This window comes from Calliopsis andreniformis, chromosome 8 (assembly GCF_051401765.1).
Source record: "Calliopsis andreniformis isolate RMS-2024a chromosome 8, iyCalAndr_principal, whole genome shotgun sequence".
NCBI lineage: Eukaryota > Metazoa > Arthropoda > Insecta > Hymenoptera > Andrenidae > Calliopsis > Calliopsis andreniformis.
Window position 1 is genome coordinate 9,114,974 of NC_135069.1, and position 20,266 is coordinate 9,135,239.

The 20,266-nt window shown below is 36.5% G+C and overlaps 1 protein-coding gene across 2 annotated transcripts in view; it reads left to right on the forward strand.

Annotated features, from left to right (window-relative positions):
* The window catches only part of LOC143182683 (uncharacterized), a 506,678-nt gene that overhangs the window by 455,099 nt on the left and 31,313 nt on the right, over nt 1-20,266 (forward strand). For both annotated transcript variants that reach the window (XM_076383871.1, XM_076383872.1), the window contains exons 7-10: nt 3,785-3,901; nt 4,497-4,610; nt 4,843-4,986; nt 17,748-17,950. In XM_076383871.1, the coding sequence (XP_076239986.1) occupies nt 3,785-3,901; nt 4,497-4,610; nt 4,843-4,986; nt 17,748-17,950 (578 nt within the window). The remainder of the gene's footprint in view (nt 1-3,784; nt 3,902-4,496; nt 4,611-4,842; nt 4,987-17,747; nt 17,951-20,266) is intronic.

Below are 20,266 nucleotides of genomic sequence, written 5' to 3' on the forward strand. Positions count from 1 at the left end.
CGTTTGAAATTTCCATAAATGCATAAAAATACAGAGTCTAGTAATTACGAATCAACTTTCATTTTATATGGAATTTTTGTTATTTAAAACACAACCCGTATAAGCTACTCAAGTTTCCTCAAAGTAAACTCATCACAACAATTTACGGTAAAAGCTATCCGTCATTAACTTCATCCCCCAGCGGATGAAAAACAATAAAAAGTAATCTAACTGGGTTATTAATCCATAATTCTATTAAAACTTCCAATTTAATCTTATTTTAATAACTCTACCGTAGTTACTTTACTTCAACTTCATTAAACTTCATAAACCAAAACGCGCAAGTTTTCTGAACACTGATCAATGCATCTATAGTCTCACAAAAGTCCGAAATAAATATTGTTCATCATTAGACTGCAAATTTTTATGCATTTATAACAATTTAGAATGAAAATATAAAAATATTGAAATATTAAAATTAATACAATACTAAATATTAAAAATATTAGATATTAAAAATACAGTGCAAATTTTCAATTTTAATTTTAATTTTAATTTTACTCATTATACCAGAATTAACCCATTAGTGTATAATAGTTGTACAATTTTTTGCTGTCGATGTTTATGGTATGAGTAATAAAATATAGAGAAATTATTAAAAATAATATAGAGACAAACATAAGAAAGTAACACCAATTCTAATTTCAGCTTATTTAAACACATGACACTTAAAAATTGAGAGAGAAATATCAAATAGATCTAAGTGTGAGCAATAGCAAGTAGCAGTATTACAGATCTTGTTTACAGAGTCAGATAAAATGAATCGAGGTGTGGAGACTCTAAGTGGAAATGTACGAGACAATCTAGGAACTCTCGATGGTACAAAATATTTACTGAACCAAGAAGCTATGAACAACGATTTTTCCAATTAATAACCTTAATTTTTCTATATAAGTCCACTGCAAGCCTTCTAAATTCGAGACTCCTAAAACAAAGCTACAGAATATGTAGAATAATCAAAAGTATAGAAAATATGAAAATTTCCATTTATCGAAATTTCAAACGTGTAAAAAATATATGCAAAATATGATAAGTAAGATGCAAATTATAGTATTTGAAAACTGAAGCAAATTTTTATTTACATTCCATATCTTTAACTGTGCTTATAAAAATATAAAACCGCATAAAAATCCGCAGTCGACGAAACCGTGTCATCGATGAAAATATGAAAGCTCAGTACATTCGTCTCTCGTTAACTTTTTCGAGGCTCCATAACGCCACTTCAGTAACATCTATCGAACGATGGCCCCGTTTTTGCGTCCGAATTCGCGCGTAAATCGGACAGTTTCTCTCGCGCTCTATTTGCCCCGAGTAGCGCGAACCAACGCTGCCCTCGCAGACGTGGCACAGTCAGGATCGTTTCCCCTGCTGTCCTATCGACCGATTAATAATTCGATCGACGATTTAATTCGAAGGAACTGGTAGACTGCGGACTGCTCGTAACCGAATCACGCGGCTCGCTGATCTTATTCGAATCCAAGCGAGGATTCTTACTTTTATCGCGTCTTGGGAACGATATGACGTTTCATAGAGACGCTCGAACGCAAGCGTCGAACCGATACGGGTGAAATGTCTGACTTAATTCGCGGGAAATGCGGTCGATGGGGCCCTCTCGGCTTCCAGGATGATAGAAAATCCTCGTTCAGATAATACGCACTTAAAACGCGAGGATAATGTCCTCCTCCTGTCGGTGATCGAGTGTCGAAGGAGATATTGGTCATTGGGGTTGAGGGGTGGTGGGTGGTGGGTTTGAAGGAGCGTTGAAGAGTTAGGTATTGTCTGTGTTGTGGATTGTAGGGATTTAGTGGAACAAATGATACAGTAGAAAGGAAGCATCTGAATGAAGGGTCGTTGAAAGAGGAAGCTTGTGAAATTTAAAGGTACACAACATTAATTGTAAGTGAATTGTGCTCGGCTGTCAAGAACAGAAGCTGAAAAGAAACATGGAGGAATACATTTTGTTACAGTGTTTCAATTATCTATTTTATTTTTTTGATATAATTTAATTGTGGTAGGTACACTGAATGTCTGACATATCATTGATTATACTACTTGAAAGAATATATTGAAGAAAAATTGAACTGGATGTTATTGAATTGACGGGTGTATGATAGAATTTTTAGTCTTAGTATTTTATTAATAAAATACTAACACAGTGCTCTGCAGACATCACTGCGAAGCCACTGCAATTATTTACCTCCGTCGCTGTTAGGTCAGCTTGATCCACGCATGAAAGGAATAAGTCGTACAGACATTTCAATTTGAATCGAACGCTGGACCATTCATAACCGCCCCCTCGTTGGACAGATCGAGTCCCGAGAAATTTATATCCTCTCGTTCAACTTGTCCCTCGAAATAACAGGATGGAGGACTAGGAGTCGAAGCAAACACTGACCCACATCACTGCGTTTCGAGATCATCAGCTACCCCCTCTGTTATTCGTACGAACCTTCATTCTGTCTTCTGTGCCTATTCTTCTTACTAAATTCAGTTTTTCTTATTCATTCTCCCAGATGAAGCCTAATAGAAATTATCTCGAGAATTTTGCAGAATTTTCTTATTGGAGAAATGTTTGAACATGTTTCTGTTAGGAATATACTCAGTTCACTTTATTCAGCTTTGTGACAGCAATTTATTGAGTCGCTTGTCGCACGTGTATTTTATCACTTTTAACAGAGAGAGGGAGAGGGAGAGGAAGGGAGAGTGAGAAGCAATTACAATATACATATACCTACATATACACGTATATGTACAGTATCACTTATAAGTATTCGAACGATTTCACAGATTTGGAAAATTACAAATTTATTGGTAGCAATTAGTATTTATTGATTAGGTTAACCATTAGTTACTACTGCAAATACAATTACTGTAACTATAATATACTTAATTTTAAGATATAATAGGAATACAAAACAAATATAAAGAATATACATCATTTACTACAAAGAAAAGAAGTTTCCAAGTACATTAGAAATGAGACACATGGCTAGCAATTTCAATTTTCGTGTTCTTTAATTTTGAGTTGAGTGCACCATAGAGTTGAAAATCTTCGTAGAATTTTTTATTAAAATGATCGATTATCGAATTTTTATGTTTTCAAGTACCATAAACATGAATATTCATACTCAAATGTTCTATATTTTAATTTTCTTGGTTTGTATTACATTTCAACACCTCAAATGAGAGAACAAGAAAAACAATCCCATTCTTCATTCTACCAACTCCAATCTTCAATCTCTTCAAGGCTGAATATAGATCAAAACTAAAAAAAAAGTTTTTCAACTCCCCTGATTAAACTTATTATCTACTCACAAAATAACTAACACCCAAAATTCCAAATCATGTGCCTCGCGTCGCGTCTTCATACAATACCACAGTCACGCGTTGTTCCCCATCACCCCCACTCTGCCCGCGAAAACGTCAGTCACCAGATCCTTATCAGACCATCCCATGGCGTCGCGACACTGACCCGCGCCACTCGGAGACCGTGGCTGGCGCAGATAAGAACCGCTGGAATTAGCTCGGCGAAGCAGGGGCACGTGAAATTGGAAAGAAAAAGAGGCGGCGTCGCGACGCCTCTGCACGTTCGCCGTTTCCGCTGTCCGTCTTTCCGCGTCCCCGTTGAATCGAGTCCTCGTCGACGCTCCTCGTTCCTCCCTTTCATCGCGACCCAGCTGGTCGTTTTTTCCGCGATTCCTCCGCCGACACTTTAACCGAATGGAACTGTCGTCCCGTTTTTCAGGTGGACATCACCGAGCTTTGTCCCTCGGCCACAGTCCTCGCGCAGCAATTGACCCACGTGGAGCTCGAGAGGCTCTCGTACATCGGCCCCGAGGAATTCGTCCAGGCCTTTGCGAAGGTACGTGCCACGTCTTGCCTTCGTAATCTTGATCGAAGTCCTGCACTCCCATTTTCGAGGGGATTAGCTGGCCATAGACTAGCATTCTTTTCGTGTTGAAAACGGACTCTGTGTGGAGGGAACACCAGTTGGTGCAGGACAAAAGGATTTTATCGAAGTACAGTACAAAGGATTTATATTACTTATATTATTCCTGTCGTAATTGCATTCGTTAAATTTGGAAAGAAAGAATGCACTGTTAGTGCATACTGATATGTCTTTTGTCATTTTGAAATCACGACAGTTAATTTCCTCTTATAATCATCAGATTATAATTTCTTTGACTGTACCGAAGGAAAGTATTGATGGGAAGGAAGAAATGATTTACTCACGAAATCAATGTCAGTGTATGGCTAGCTATTATTTGTGAGTGCTGTTGTTTTCCATTTTCCAATTTATATTTTACGTTATAGAAGTACAGAATGAGATGGAGCATGTAAATAATTGGGAAATGAAATAGTTGAGAATGTGTGAAAAAAGAAGAATAGAAATTGCTGGAATTTCTTTAAGTGTTTTGCGTTGCCTCTTCATTAAATTCTCTTTTCTGTCTAAAAAGGAATCTCCCCATCTGGAAACATCCTTCAAAGACATGAAGAAAACGCGCAATCTCGAATCGTACGTCCAATGGTTCAACAGGCTGAGCTATTTCGTAGCGACCGAAGTCTGCAAGGTAAAGAAACAAATAATGTCATTTTAATTTCACACCTTATTACTACCTATGTTCCCACACAACAGCTTTTTCGTTATATTAAGAATGTATATTAACTTTATCCATATTTTAGTCTATACTATACGTGGTTCGTTTTCGCAACCTTTAATGCCTTATAAAAATAAATAATGCCTTATAAATAAATAATATCTTATAAAATATTTAACAAAATATCGTGTTTATTATGTTACAGCATGCAAAAAAGAAGCAACGCGTTCGTGTTGTTGAGTACTGGATCGAGACAGCTCGTGAATGCTTCAACATTGGTAATTTCAACTCTTTGATGGCGATCATTGCTGGCCTCAATATGTCACCAATATCTCGTCTTAAGAAAACGGTAAGCAATTGCCGACATTTTATTGCATGATAGTATATTCATATAACAACTGAATTATGATGTCAAATTTTCAAGTTTTACAATTTAAAAAATGTTAAAATATTGAAAATTTCCAATTAAAAAACTTTTAACTATTGAAATTCTCCCAATTTTAAAATTTGTTAAAATTTCCAATTTTTAAAATATTCAAATATCGAGATTTTCAAATTTTTTAAATATTCAAGTATTGAAATTTTCCAACTCTTAAAATATTCAAATATTGAAATTTTCCAATTTTTTAAATATTCAAATATTGAAATTTTCCAATTATTAAAATCTTCAAATATTTAAATTTTCCAATGTTTTGAAGTTTTTAATTTTCTAGCGCGTAACATTTTCCAAATATTCAAATGTCTTAATTCCATCAATTTCCAAACACTTCAAATTCTTGAATATTAAAATCTTTAAGTACTCAAAATCTTCCAGTTTTTAAAGTTTCGAATACATAGAAATCTCCACAAATATTCAAGCAGGTATTCAAACACAAAAATCTTCAACAATACGATTTATCAGATACCCCAATTTTTCTAAACTAAAACAAAATCTTTTCGTTTCCACTTTTGCATTCCATTTCCTAGAACAGAAACCTTCTACCTCTTCACGAGTATTTTCTCACGCACACCCCAAAAATATAACTGCAGTGGAAGCCCCCTGTCCAGACGAGAGATGAATCCCGCGGAAAGATAACTCGAATTGAAAGGATTAATCGTGCATCATGGAAGGGTTACTGTCACAAAGACGCTCCTACCATTTTACTCTCCGCTAAAACGATGACATCCACTCGGGGCATGGCGTTAATGCCGCGATAGCTCGTAGGATCGGTCGCTCGTTTGCACCCACGTCGACAGGGGGGGTGAGCAGGGCAATAAGCGGTTTGTAATCCTCGTAAATCGAGCGCGGCGCCGTGACGACCAGCGTTAACCGTGACGAATCGTCGGGAATCGAATTTTCGCGTCGTTTCCACGCGACGACCGTCATCCTCTCGCGAGGAACGGGAGGACGCGAGAGAATGAGCTCTCGAGGCAAAAAGAATAGGAGGAAACAACGCACCAGTCTGTTTTAATAGAATTTTTGAGTCACTGTTTTGTCAGGTCAATTGAAATGTGCATGGGAATCGAGTTAATTAAAAAGTCCGCGAGCTGTAATTCTGGATAGCTACAATTTATGCTTTCCCTGGGGCGGTAGTGGGCAGAAATTGTTTAGAATGGAAGGTGGAATATAAAATTTCAGAGAACGTTGTAGTGTAATTATTGGAATGTTTTTATATATTTTCAAAATAGCTCTGAAAATGATTTTCTGAATATATGTCTCTTACAGATACTCGATACACGCTGAAATTGTCAATTAAATAGAACAGGAAATCGTTCCATTAATTATGAAGTATTGAATCAATACAATGAAAAATGATCTATGAGAATGAATTAATACAGGATACAGTTAATTGAAATTTTGTTTCGATAAGATAATTTAATCTATTATTTAAACAATTGTCTAGAAATAGCTCCATTCAAATAATTCTACGGTTTGCTTTGTAATTTTAAAATAATAATATTGATAATGTTCATAAAAGTAGCAATTTTTTGTAGCAAGGTATTACACTTCAGAAATATTAAAAATTGTCAAGGTAAATCTGACTTTACTAATTTTCAAAGGAATGCATTTTATGGTTATCTTTCTCATACATTGCAAAAACTTTCAGATGAAATTATTGTTTGTGAGGAGTTCATCTTCTCTTCTTCCTGTTGACTTCTTTCCCCATTAATCATATCGAATGAGGTTTCGTCGGAGGTAAATAAAATTCCCAGCAGCTGTTATAACGGGGAACTCGGTCAATTAAACTCTCCCATCAATTTCTATCAGAACTTCCTTCCTCGACAGTATTTCTCTCTTCTCTCTTTAATAAGCAACAGTGATGTCTTGAATACCTATGTTTTTTAGATTTTGTTGATTATTAGATTACACTAGAATTGAGTGGAATTAGTTTATTAAATTCTAATATAATTGATTAGCGTTCAGTATAATTAATATTCGATAAGGATGTCCATTTGAGTAGATAAGATACTTCAGTATTTAAATGCAAGAAATTTATATATCTCTGACTATAGATTAAGCCTCCATTAAGTGCTATTTAAAAGAACTTTTTTAGTGTTCCTTTCAGATAAAAAATTAGGATCAAATGGTTCTGCAACAGAGTAACTTCCAATCGTGCACAATAATGAGCACACAATTGATACTAATAAAATACTTATTGAAAAGGGGAACAAGTGCAGTTTAATTAAATGCAGATAAAAATTGTAATACATATTCATTTAATTGACTTCTTACTGGCGAAATACTCGATAGACTTGTCTCCTACAATGATTACAGGTCACATAAAACAATAAGATAAAATATTTATCATAAAAATTCTATAGTTTTACTTAAAAAATTATGTTTAGAGTCAGAAATTGGGATCTTTATAAAAATTCAGTAGTAAATTCTGGCATAAGTCAGACATATCCTTCTAAAACGATTAAGCGGTTTTGTATCATACTACTTTCAATTAATTCACGTTTTATTATATCCAAATGTTAATATTAATATAATTATTCAAAAAATAAACATTCAATTTGCATATCCCTGATTTAAAAAAAAAAAATTCGTCGATTCTTAACAGCAAGATTTTTAGTTTCCCTTTATACGATAAACGTTTTCAAAGTTATACGATTTATCGATAATACAATGTCGATACCCCAGAAGAGTCTGAAATATCGCGAAGGAAGCCGAAAATAACGGCGCAGAGACGTGGAAAAGGTGTTAGGGTAGATAGCAAGGGTATCGTATCGACGATCCGATTTAAATGGAAATATTTCCCCAGCGATCAAGCCGTTGGCCACAATTTCATCGCGAATTGGATTAAACAGCAGAACAATGCATGTGCATGCGGGTGCACGTGTGTGTTGGTGAATATGTGGCGCGACCATCACGATAAATAGAATGAAATTCTTTCTCTTAACTTGTCGTCGGTTAACTTTGAAATTTAATTTCTTCTCTTGGGCTCCGTGCATAAAAGCGTTCATAAAAATACTTAGAGAGTTGCTGTTTGCGATAAATATGTCACGAGAAACTCGACCTCTCGAATGAGTTTATACACGAGCTGCTCTTAATTAAGTTACTAAAATTATAGCCACTTAATTGTGCGGAGAATTGTAGCCTTCTGACTTGTAGAAAATTAGAACTTTATAATAGGAAAAAATAAGCGCATGGAGAATACAAATTCAAGACTGCATCTATGAAATTTGATAAGGGAAATTAATTGGCTATGAATTGAGATAATAATTGATGAAATATTATAACTCTTATTGGTACTTAAATTAGTTTTATTTTCTCGTTCCATTCACTTCTCAAATATCTAAATATTAGCTCATTCTTGAGAGTTAAAAAGCTACTTAATATCCACGTACAAAAATTCTAAATTTGTATCCATTTTGTAGAACAATTGCCCAAACATGTTAAAGAAGAAATTAACAGGACACATAAACAAGCGCCAAAGGACTACGCAAAAATCAATAGCATCCTGAAAAGTGGCAGCAACTGAAATTCATTCGTCGCTCGAGAACAGGAAAACAACGTTTCGTAGCAATTTGGGAGGAGTCAAAAGAAAAACAATCTAATGACCAGGGAATTTTATTTCTCGAAGAGTTAACCGAGCCACTTTCTGACGAATCGCTGCACGGCTTTATCGCTATCCCCGAGAGCAAATTGCAGGACAGAAGCAGGGGCCATTAAACGTTTTTTCTCGTTTTTAATTACGAAACCGAGCTAGCGGCTCGCGGACGCGACCCTCCGGCTCTATTCGATGCGAGCTGTTATTCAGGGTTCATTTGGTTTGGCCAGCTGATTTATACGGGACACGCTTAAAATAATTGCTCGAGCTATCAGCGGCCAGACGGCGTGGCCCGCTTCGTAATTTTCATTAATGAAAATTTAACGTCCCTGTTTGGCCGCGAACGCGTACACCCTCCGTGTTTTCGCACCCCCTGCCCGCTCGCGCGCAAATCGTTTTGTGAACTGGCAAAGCGCTCGCGTATTTTTCGCGCGTCACGTGATGGGTCGATTGCTCCTGTGCGACGTTGCTTTGGTGACGTGAATTTTAAACGCTCTACGTCGAATATTTGCTGCTGGAAATTTGGAGAATTTGGAGGACAGAAAATCGGGCACCCTTATGTCTTTAAGTGTTCTGAACTCTTTTTGAGTCTTGGTTCTGACACTAGACTATTTCTTATTTAAAAAATTGTGTAGCTTGATTGGGATTGCTTTCTGTATCTTTTCTTCGATTTTTCTAAGGGGTTGTTTTTCATGGTGTTTTTTCTAGTAATTTTAAAGTAGTTTTAAAAATAGAGAAATACTGTTTGCAATACTTGAGTATAGAAAAAGGAAAGAGATTCTTACAGACTTGTGTTATTTTTTCTAAATTAAAATAAACATTGTATTCAATATAAAAAGGATCAGAGTCCCTAAAGGATTTCTTTGGCGTGTAAAATTTGAAATGTTCAACCAGTGTTAGACAAACAACAATGCAGTTAAACAATTATTGCATAAACATGTCAGTAATAGTTCTTCTATGTTTGAGAGTTCATATATTAAGCAGATCTCGCTGCGATGATATCTTCTTCTTTGCTTTTCCAATTACAAACAACGAAGACAGACATATAATCATCATGAAATCGTGCGTCAAAATATCGATCCTTAACGAATAATTTTACTTTGTTTCTTAAAAATGTATTCCACCCTAATATTGTAGATTCAACCTAATCCATCCCTAATACATATACAGTGGAAAAACTTGGACACAAAGCAATCGTAATCTCGCTACAAACAAAGCCAAAAATCAATCTCATCCAGAGGGATCGAGAAGAAGCCTCGAAGAGGAACCCCGAGTGTTTCAAGTTCCTCGAAGACACGCCTTCTGACCCTCTCCCTCTCCATTCGACGAAAGAGAATATACCCTATGCTCGAAACCCAGACAACTTTGAACTTCCCTTAGCTTCGAATCATCTTGTCGAAGACTTTGCCAGCGATATCCCAGGGTCGAGAGCGAGAGAAACCGCCAATAGGGCGACGTCGTTCGAAGATGAACGATACCACCCCCTAGGCAAGTTAATTTACCACAGAGATAATCTTCGAGCGAATTTCCATCCCCCCCTGTCGCGCATAGGAGTCTCGAGCTCGTTTTTCGCCCCTTCGAAAAGCTAATTACCTTGAGTCCTTACGCTTTCACCGCGCGATACCACCCCCTCGTCGCGTCCATTATCGCGACTGGGGGTGAAAGTCTCGCGAGTTGGCAGCCTCGAAGAGTCGAGGCTGTTCGAAGGCTTCATCGACAGGAGCGAGGAGACGATTCGCGCGGAGGGGAGTTTCGATGGGGATGACGAAGTGGTGATGAGATTGAGACCTTTTTAAAGGGGCGGTGTAGACAAGGGGTGAATGGGGCTCTTTGGAATTTTGTTACGTGGAAACTGTTTACGTAGCGAGTTGGAGCTTTGCAGTTCTGATGGATAGTTTGGTGAATTGTGTACGTAATACCGTTTCCTTAAAGGAAGATGAAATAATTTTGATGATTTAAGGTGCTGGAAATATTTTGTATGAAAGGGGTTGTTTATTTGGTTGGACTATCTAAGTTAACAGAAAATGTCCAGATTATGAATTACGTCAAAGTGCTCTACAAATTTTCTACTTTTTCCTATTTAGAATTTTGAAGAGTATTTAATTTAATTTAATTTATTCTATAATTTACTGTAATTAATTAATATTTATTCTAAAATTAAAGGGATAATGCCCTTAAAATTATAAAGTTATATTGCATTATATATTTCAATTTGTTATAACTCTTTGGTCACCATGACAGTACTAATAACGCTAGATCTAAAGGTGTTCTAGGAGTCAAAATAAACATTTACAATATTATATTTTTTAACATTCCTAAAGATAAGATTAATGGCGTCAAAGCTACCGTATAACGTTCTCCAATGCTGTTCTAATAATAGTATCATGCCTAATAGCAGTTACAGACGTACATATATTAAAACAATTTAACCCTTCATTTAATTCTATTAATTTATTTCATATTTTTGGACTCTCATATAATTGAAACTCCTGAATTATATCGATATTAGACTTTCCCTGGGCTTATTTACTACCAGCATCGAAGACTGAGATTCTGTTTCCCCAGCTCGTTCAGTTTTCTCGTCGCCACGGAATACTTATCGACGTTCCATAAAACTCGAACTCGGCTTAAGTTCGGCTAATGCATATTTAATATCCGACCGTTGGCCGTAGCTCCTCGAACTTTAAAAACGTAATTACGCTCGATCGCGACGATTCCCTCCTCAACGAGCAAATTCCTCTCTGCTCGAAACAAATAATTTTCCGTTCAGGGAAATTCATCGACTTCGCGGCGCGATACGGCCGCGATTTTTTAATTAAAAGATACCGACTCTGTGACGAGGTCGAGCTATCCGCCTCGCGTCGCCTCGAACACACGAAAATCGTGCGCCACGTTCCAATGGGATCCAGAAACATTCGCGCGATTTCGCTTCCCGCGACGCGTTTCGTGTTTTTCCAGGGTTCGAGCGGAGAGAAAACCAAATCTCAGCGGCGAATTTGCATTTCCGTTTCCCCTTTGAGCCGTCTCCCGCCGCGCAGCCGCTAATAATTTACCGTCGTCGACGACGTGGCACTCTCTCGCGCGACAAAGTACGCGCGAGGCGGATTCAAATGGAGTTTTTAATATGTAAATCAACTGGAAACGAGAAAATCGGAATCGCGAGGGAAACAGTGGATGACGAATAGGGAGCGTAAAAGGGCATCGGGGGAGTAGAGATTAAAGCTCGTAGCTATTAAATTTTTACGTATTTCGGGGACACAAAATACTGACGGCGCAGGGGATATTTATGTCACGTTTATTCAATGTTTCAACCGAGAGTTCTGGTGGGGAGGTCTTTCCTAGGGGAGATAACAGTTGTGAGAATTTAGGGGTGGCAAGATCGAGAGGAATGAAAATTTTAATTTTCCTGTATGAAGGTGTGTAACAGTGAGGAATGTCCTCTGTCTCTAACAAATCATGATTATTCTTGGGCACAAATTCAAACTAATCTCTTAACTCTGGAATGTCGACGAATTAAATTCAATCTGATAGTTGCACACGCTGTATTCAATGGTAATGCGATATCTCTGGAAATTCTAGCGTTTTTCAGACTGTATGGCCCTAGATCTACAAGTACTCAACACATTTTCATTCGATCTGAATCCCATTGTACTCAGTAGAACATGCTAAACTGTATAAATTGGGTTGTAATTAATATAAACAAGTTCTGATTAGTTAGACTTCTAGTTAAACTATGTTAGATTTTTTTTTAAAAAAATCACCTTTGTACGTAGTATAGATAGGATTTTACATAATTACACATCGATTAAAACATTAAAAATTGTTCAATCATATTTAAACTACAGATCTGTATGCATTTATAGCAAATTTCGATATATTAATTTAATTCGAATAATTAATTTACACGCCTTTAATTTTATTTATGAAAATCGGAATTTCATAAGCACCACAGTCTAACCACATCAGCTTCCTCAATTTACTCACACTTCACAATAATCTACAATTTAGACCTAGATAGATCCCCAGCACAGAATATTTTTATAAATTCACAGTCTCCCCACGTCATCCCAGAAAATCATTTCTCTTCAAAACAGAATTTTTCACGCTGAGCACTCCACAGACCCCATGATATACCTTCCAATTTTATTCATGCTCCACGCAATTAGGGGTCCTCGTTGAATCACCACAAAGTCGATTCTCGTTTCTTCAGCGTTGCCCCGCAGGATCCCACCCGAAAGCAAATTCCGTCATTCTACTCCGGTTCCCCATCCAGTTTCAATTTACTGGATCTAGCAGGAGTCCCCGATTCCCACTGTTTTCCCCTCAGCGAGGGCATTTCCCGAGGAATCGAATCGCGTCGTGGCGGAGAAAAATGGCTCCCAGGGCGAGGGACAGAGAGCCCTCGCTCCTTCGTAGAATGCAGTCAGTCGATTCTATCCAGGATCCCTCGATCCTTGAAGAATTTAACCCCGTCGAGATGGGGCTCCCACGGAAGAGGAACTCGCGCATTTGCGACAGAGGTATCCGGTTCCGGTCTTTACGCAGGATATCTTCGATATATCATTCCGCGTAATAATTCTCTGGGACGTCGGCGAAAACGTTCCTAGAAATATCGTAAAAGATTTCAGACACGGTGGAAGCTTGCTGGAACTTCTAACTCTTATTTATAACCAGTTCGATGAGTTTTCGTTTATTTATGGTGGTCTTTCATTCTGAGACAGAGGGAAGGTGACGTTTGCAGTAGTTTTTGGCAGCTTCGACGAATTTTTTGAAGCAGTTTTCTGTGGGTGGAAATCACTGATAGGTTTATGATTGTTGATTTTTTGGGATCGTTGAGCAGTAGAACTATTTAGAGATTGAATTTTAGTTTTAATTAGAAGTAGGTTTTATGATGTGTTAAGGTACTGATGAAGTATTGAAGAAATAGTTCGATCTTGAACGCATGGCAAGTAGTATGAGGGCGTATGTGGTCAGACGCGAAATTCCAGTAGATCAAAATTCACTGTTAATTCAGTATTCTATTTTTGTGTATGATGTTTTTTGTTTCTAGAAAGGTGAAGCATACTTTTAATATCTCTGCTTAGTCAACAGACATTTTTTTAGAAATTTTATTACTGTCATAAGAAGAATATTGAAAAATCCTAAAAATATTAAAGTATTGATGTAGTATTAAAAGAATAGTTAAATCTAGAATGCGTGGTAAGTAGTATGACGGTGTATATAGCCAGACACAAAACTCCAATTATCAGTAGATTATTATTCATTACTAATTCAGTACTCTATTTTTGTTTATGATTTTTTTAATTTCCTAAAAAATAAAGGAGCATTTTAACATTTCTGTTTATTGAACAAAATTCTTTTTAGAATTTTTATTACTGTCATAAGAAGAATATTGAAAACTTCCCAAAATATTGAAGTACTTACGTAGTATTAAAGAAATAGATCTAGAATGCGTGATAAGTAGTATGAAGGCACACATGGTCAGACACAAAATTCCAGTAGATCACAATTCAATACTACTTCACTGCTCTATTTTGGTTTATGATCTTTCTAATTTCTAGGAACATAAAGGAGCCTTTCAATATCCTTGTTAATTGAACAAAAATTAATATAAAATTTTTACTGTTGTCACAAGAAGAATATTGAAATATCCTAAAAATAAGAGAACAAGAAAGAAAAATTGCAATATATTTAATTAAATTGAATCAAATTTCATCAGGATGAACTTTTCTTATTCATTTATTAATAAAATTTTAACACGCAGAGTTTGTAATAGTGGTTAACTCAATGACACGTTCCACTCAATTTTCACAGGAAATGTTAATTGTCAAATACTCATATCCTCGCTACGTTGCTGTATCATTGGTTGGTCCAAAAAGTCGGAATGAAACGAGAGTCGTACTTAATTAATACGAGTTAGCGTATCTGGAATGCAACATTGACAAACGCGAAATAGTTTCCAGTGAATTAATTCCCAACTAGTGTCGGGGATGTCTGAGGATTTTATGGTGGCCACAGCGCCATTTTAATTGGTGAGTTAGCGTCAATTAGTCTTTGCAAGGATCCTCGCGGAATTTTACACGATTTTAGGCGACCCAAGCAGCGGAAAATGTGATATTTAACGTCTCAGTCGCGATAGGGGTGGCATTATAATTAGGGGTGCAGAGATAGTATCAATGGACTGTGGACTCTGTATTGTAATGAGAGGGTAGCCCAGTTATAATATAATATAATAATTTCTGGTTAATAATTATTAGTTTCTGTATTCGAAATATTCCATAAATCTTTTATGGAAATATTCTTTTACCTCTACAATATTCGTTTCTTATTTTTTAAATTATTTAATACCTTTAGGGCTTATCTCTAGAAATTCATGTAATAAATTATATTCTACTTGAATGTGCTTGAGTATAAAATATTATCAAATATTAATCGAGCATTAGAAAGAACTTTTAATAAATTTAATGTTATTTTACAAGTTCAGCATTTCGCAATTTATTTTTTAATTCGTCACGTAAATATCTGTACATATATTGAATTATTTCGTCAATTTAGAGGCAATATTTCATAGATTAAACGATTGTTCTTTACATGTTTGACATTCGTGTTGTCGCAAGCTTGCCCCCGGCTGAAATTATCTTCGTTTATTTGCTCTGAGCTCGATGACAATGCGCCATTTTAATTCAGTCGCTTCAAATGGAAATTCACTTGATTGTTTTTATCTCCTCCCCCTCGACTGCACTGTGTACATTGCAATTTCATCGACGCCCCTGACAGCTGCAAATTCAATGCGTTTACTCTGTGTTTGAATAAGATCTCTACGTTTCCTTATTTCTCAATTTCTTTGTTTATTCGTAGATTTCAACCTTGGCCATTAATTATTGTTTAGACGTTTTATCTGTTTGTGTCAATTTTTTTTTAGGTTTTATCGAATGTTGAAAAACTGTTCTCGTTGCAGAGCTAATACTTATGCGTGTCTTAATGTTAGCCAATGAAAATAATGCATTCAGTGTTTTTAATTATAAAAACATTTCTTTGGGATATTTAATTAAAATGAGTATTTTATTAAGGTATCTAAATTGAAGTATATGGCAGTAAAAGAAACAGTAATTTTTATTAAGGAAAGGATAAGTATTAAAGGAACTAATTCATAAAAATACTTTCCCATTTTTTGATTTATTTTTCCATAATGAGTACCCCTATTTTTAAGTGTGATTTACTATTGTACTTTTTTAAATAAATTTTCTTAATGTACTATTCTGCATATAAATGTTAAATCAAATTTAATATCACTAGATTTCAAAATAACTTCAAATAATTTCTACCAATTTCTACTTCTGAATAACTAATAATATTCATAAATCGAAGATCATTCATCTAACATTATTCTTCAATATAATATCTCCATGGTAAAAAATAGTAACTTAAAAAAGTCGACGTATTAACTTCAAACAAGAATCCATCCCTCTGTGTCTGACAATAATAATTCACATCCCCTAACAAACATTAATATTCATTCTCCAGCAGTTCCATTAATTTACCCTTCAGTCCACAATAATTAAAAAAAAAATGAACAACTTTCACACCTGCACCTCGCAAATGAGGGTATCTCAACAGAGGGGGACAATTAAAATGGAGACTTGGCGAGAAAAGGGTCGCGTCACATCGGGAAAGTTCAAAAGAAATTTAAGAGCATGGCTGTGAATAAATAGGAAAGGAGTGCCTAGGGGCGAACGAAGCTTGGAAATTAGAGGAGAATATACAAGGGGGCCAAAAAACGGAGAAGTGGAGGAGAAGAGGTCAAACGTATGCGCGAGAAAGGGAAGAAGGAGGGACGAGAAGAATAAGAGGCAAGGGGTGCGACACGACAGAAATCAAAGAGATCGGGTGGAGGGGGATGGACAAAAGAGGGACGGAAGTCAGGAAGCGATGGTAACTATCTGACCGTGTAAACGGCGGATAGAATTCGATATATATTGAAACGGAGAAAGGGTATCGAGTTCCAGGCAATGGGATCAGTTCGATTGCATTGTACCCAGACGGCCGAGTCAGATGCACTTATTGTCTGTCGCGAGCACGTTTCGTTCTGGCCCCCTTCCCTCTCGTCCATCGTGTAAAAGGGTGAGTGGGTAAAAAGGGGCTGAGGGATGAACGGGCGTGGGATTTAGTGAACAGTGGCTGTCGATATCGTATAAGTATTGATGGGGTGAATTAGGCGAGTTAACGCCTGAAATTACAATAGAGGCTGGGGAAGTTAAAAGTCGACGTTGTTTCATGCGCGTAAAATCACTTGGATGTTGGAGGTAAAATAGAGTAGAAGGAGTGTAAGTGTAAAGAGAAATAGTGACATTGGAATTATTGCTAGGATCTCTGTTATAATTTGTAGATGATTTATTTTACCAACTTATTTTCTCTGTTACATTTTTACATGGAATCTATATAATTGAAAGTTTCTATATTAGATTGAGGATAATAAAACGTATTTTTAAAACGTAAATTATCGTGACGTGTTAATTAACAACTTAATAATTTTTTAAGATATAGATTATTTGTTCATCATGTGAAATTCTATTTTAAAATCGAATATAAGTTTAATAATCTAAAAAATGTGGAGAGAATACAATTTTTTCACTTATTCTTGAATTTTAAGCATTTTAAGTAGAATAGGTCAGTGGTTGGTCAGACATCCACTACTGTCAAGCTCTATAGTAATATACCACTCAGTACATACACAAGATCACTCGATCAAACAAAATAAAATGCTCATCCCACCTTAATAATATATCCCACCTTAATTTAATTAACAATAAATAAATAAAATATGGAAACTAAACTATATTCTAATATTATAAAAAACTGTTTATCTGTTTGATTAACAAAATAAACGTTACGATCAGAACTTTTTCCACTTAAAATATAATTTTCTCCAGCTCTGCATAGTAACAAATCTCAGATTTTAAATATATGAAGAAGTAGAGCACATACTAATTTTTTTCGAATGATTATAAAGTCTACAAATTCAGACTGTCTGTGTTAGAAAATGTTTTCTAATGAACGAAAATTCTTTCTGTTGCAGTGGTCAAAGGTGCAGCTGGCGAAGTTCTCTATCTTGGAGCATCAGATGGATCCGAGCAGCAATTTCAGCAGCTATCGCAGCACCTTGAAAGCAGCGATGTGGCGTAGCGCCGGCGCTACGGACGAGCGGCAGAGGATCGTCGTGCCCTTCTTCAGCTTGCTGGTCAAGGATCTCTACTTCCTGAACGAGGGATGCAGCAACAAGTGAGTGGAAAACCTCCTATCACATCCACCATTTACAGGAACACGAGGAAACTTCGAATTTGATCAGAATCAAAGTAATCCCAGCTCTGATTTTCTATGTCATGGCAATTCAATTTAATGCAGAGCCCAGTTTCCATGGTAACTTAATTTTTTTTAATTTGGAAAGAAATATGAAGTAATTTAATCGTTATACATTTTGAAATTATATTTTAAAATTGAATATAAGTTTAATAATCTAAAAAGTGTGGAGAGAATACAATTTTTTCACTTATTCTTGAATTTTAAGCATTTTAAGTAGAATAGGTCAGTGGTTGGTCAGACAGACATCCACTACATCCACTTATTGATCAAACCATTCATAAAACAAATATCCCCACAATCTTGATATTTGTGTTGCATTTATTCCATCGGATTCATGACGAATCCTTGCCCCATCAAAAAACTTCCAATTTCAGTTTACAAAAAAAAAATAGATTCGAAATTCTGCGTTGAAGATCACATTTCGAATCGCTGCACCATGTTTCTTGATCCCCAACTCCCAGCCCAGATTCAAATCCCAGCTATCAGAGAAGAACTCTACAGCCGCGGGAGAGGAGGTAATCATAAAGTAATTTAAGTTCACGGAGGATCGCGAGCAAGATTCTGCCGCGCGTGTGAAACGCGATCGACGCTTTTTCTGTCCCGCACACCGAGACGAACTTCTTGTTTCCTCGTTTGAAGCTTCCATAATTTGCTTCCTGCGAGCTGCGATACACACCGACGCGAAGCTCTCGTGAATCGTCGACTCTCCAAGTCCTTTTTTGCGGAGCGTATTTATCACGACGACGAATGTGTCGTTGCCATTTCCTTCGCCTTCCCGCGCCGCGAGAAAAGTCCCCGCCTCGCCGCGCGGCCATCCTCGCTTGTACGTGTAAACTTATTAAACTTGTAATAGCAAAAGTTGTTTCCTCGCTGCTCGGCCAGAAGTTGCTGAAAAGAAGGATGCTGGTGAAAGAGAGAGAGAGGAGGGAGATAGCTGCGGGGAAGGAAGCTTTGAAGGTTTCGCTGGAGATTTTTTATTAAAGTATTTGGTTCACCGCCTCTTTGAGAACTTATGAAAACGTGAAGCTTTTTGTATGGCTTGTATGGTTCATGGATACTTCAAATTGTCAGACGATTAACGAGGAATTTGTTTCTGGGAAAAATGAATTTGGAGGAAGGGACGAAAATGCTGCTGTCTGATCGAGTATTGAGTTTTACTACTGAATTTTCATATTTTAAACATGGAAATCTATTTTCATGAAATATAGTATGCAGAGGTTTATTTGCAAAGTGTTCTTGTATTGATTATGTTTCTGAAGATCTTGGCAACGTTTATATTGGTAAAGGTAGCAGGCTTTCTTCTCCTTCAACAAACATTTTTAGGAAATTCCTTTTACAAAATTACTTGTGTATAGTAGTGTTTCTTTTGCTTCCATCGATTGACTGCAACAGGAAAGGCTAATTTAGAATTTTCAGTTTGGATGAAAACAATACTTTTAGAACTATTCGATATACTTATATGTATGGAATGAAATATTCAAATCAAAATCATTCACACACAATATTTACGCTCGGAAATGACGTTTTTAAAGAATATAGGAAATATTGCTCAAAATTGAATTATTTTGATACAATATTCAGCTGAGCATACGTATTTGTGTAATCATTTACAATTTACATTCGTCAACGATCGAAATTAATAATAATAGCATATTTCGTTGGTAAGCAACATCATATCAAATTTTGATACAGGTATTAATCAACAAAATTGACCAACTACCCATTACAGTTACCTACTGCTTATTTTCTCGTTTATATCGAGCCTGAAACCGTAACCACATGAAACGTTAAATTAATCTACATGATCTCCAGTAAAACACGAACTCAAATATAAGTTAATTAAACTCACTGTAAACGCTGCCCAGAATCTCTATTAACTCTCAGCGTTATTTCCCCATTTGCCACAAGTTCTCCGCAGGGACCGTAATTAAAAAAATCTCCAGCAGTCTCCAAAATTCGACACACATCCCGCGTTCGATCGCTCGCGAAAATGGCGCAGGTTTCCTCCCCCGAAGCAAGGGAAGGAATTCATTACACGGGAGCATCGCGGCGAAATGAAATCGCGGGCTGAAAAAAAGGATTGAAATTCGTGGTACGCAAGGAGCTCCAGCGGAGGAAAAAATTTCTATTCGAGATACCTTTCGCTACTCGAGCCCAGTATTTACTGGACAACTGCGTGCATAATGCTCGTGCACTCTGTGCAACGTCGCTGCAAGCCTGTAACACATGTGCATT